A 1,649-nucleotide genomic window follows, 5' to 3' on the forward strand; every position below is an offset into this window, starting at 1 on the left:
CTTGCCTAAAAAACACTATGATATCCATAATATGCCAAAATACTGTACTTACAGATTTAAAGAATATAATACTTTATTTTATAAAAAGACTAAATATATATGCTTATTTTTTCTGCTTGGTAATATAATCACAAAGTAGCATAAACCTTTTATCATAAAATATATATTTGGCATATTTTACATCTAGTTATTAGTATTGTTGTTGTTATTCCTGTTCTTGTTTTTGAGGGTTGGTTGCTAAAACCTCAAAGCCACGTAAACTCGTATGCATTGCTAACGTCATGACGCTACTTCCGCATTACCGGTAAACCAGCAGGATTCTGCTGTAAACGAAAGTAGTGTGTTCTGTGTCTATGTGATTTGAATTGTGTCTAGTTTTCCTCCTTGTCAGTCGCTAATCAAAGATGTCTAAGCTGAAATTAATAGTGTTCGACCTAGGTAAGTTTTCACACTTAGCGTTTTAAAGGTGTACTTTAGAATAACGATATGGATTTATAAACCTAATAAATGGGAAGATAAATACACTTCCTCATATATTTTCATACTGTACAGACTACAGAATATGTTTGGTGACATTGATGCCTGATACCAAATAACACGTTTACTGCAGTAACAAAACTAGTAACTATGCCAAATATACTTTGAGTGTGTGTGTGTGTGTGTGTGTGTGTGTGTGTGATATATAATGTATAATTCATCTGTCTGTGTGTGTTTCCCAACCCACGCTATTGCATACAAAGGTAACAATTGCACTTAATGGCAACCGGTTAGAAATCATTTCCTTTTGTGAACTAATGTGACTTCTTCTTATCACAGAATGAGGCAGAAATTATATTATTTTTTTTAGTATTCATTTATGGTATCCACTAACTGACTGTTGAACACCTTTGACAGAAATGTAAAGATTGTCAAGGCTGTAATGTGATTAGTTATTAAGGCACACAACGTTATCTGCCTTCTCCAGTGGTAGAAGCATTGACCCTGGTATCTCCCAATAACAAGACCATCTCTGGTTACTGGAACTGGATTATTTATGTCATGTTAATATACGTCCACTATTAATTTTTAAATATCACGGTTATCGCACATACTGATTATATAGTGACACGCCTAAATGAACACAATAACAATATTTACATTTTTTTTTTTAAATATCACGGTTATCGTCAAGACAGGTATATAGTGACACCCCTGATATATAGAAATTACAAGTATGTCTTTTTTTCTCTCTCTTGGATTTAAACAGATTACACCCTGTGGCCGTTCTGGGTCGACACCCACGTTGATTCACCTTTTCACATCGATGACAGGTTTGCCTTCATCAGCTATAGCGTTAATTCATTGTTTGTTCTCCCTTAACATACTTCAGAGTTGTTTATCCTGAAGTTTTTGCTTTTTTGCTGGCACACACTGACTTGTCTCCTGCCTCTCCAGCGGCACGGTGCGGGATTCAAGATTTGCCAAGGTTCCCATTTATCACGATACTGAAAAGATCCTGAGCTCACTGCATAGTCAGGGGTTCAAGATAGGCATTGCATCGCGGTAAGATTGCAAATGATCGAATGAGCAAACACACACACACACACATACATATACAGTGGGTACGGAAAGTATTCAGACCCCCTTCAATTTATCACTCTTTGTTATAT

At 35.7% G+C, this 1,649-nt stretch overlaps 1 protein-coding gene across 1 annotated transcript in view; it reads left to right on the plus strand.

The window, feature by feature from the left end:
- The first annotated feature begins 300 nt into the window (after positions 1–300).
- Positions 301–1,649, plus strand: part of LOC107664145 (magnesium-dependent phosphatase 1) — a 3,033-nt gene continuing 1,684 nt past the window's right edge. The window contains exons 1-3 of the mRNA XM_016454604.1: positions 301–438; positions 1,247–1,310; positions 1,435–1,542. Of these exons, the coding sequence (XP_016310090.1) occupies positions 405–438; positions 1,247–1,310; positions 1,435–1,542 (206 nt within the window). The 5' untranslated portion in view covers positions 301–404. The remainder of the gene's footprint in view (positions 439–1,246; positions 1,311–1,434; positions 1,543–1,649) is intronic.

Source organism: Sinocyclocheilus anshuiensis, unplaced genomic scaffold, assembly GCF_001515605.1.
Source record: "Sinocyclocheilus anshuiensis isolate Anshui unplaced genomic scaffold, SAMN03320099.WGS_v1.1 scaffold67, whole genome shotgun sequence".
NCBI classification, from domain to species: domain Eukaryota; kingdom Metazoa; phylum Chordata; class Actinopteri; order Cypriniformes; family Cyprinidae; genus Sinocyclocheilus; species Sinocyclocheilus anshuiensis.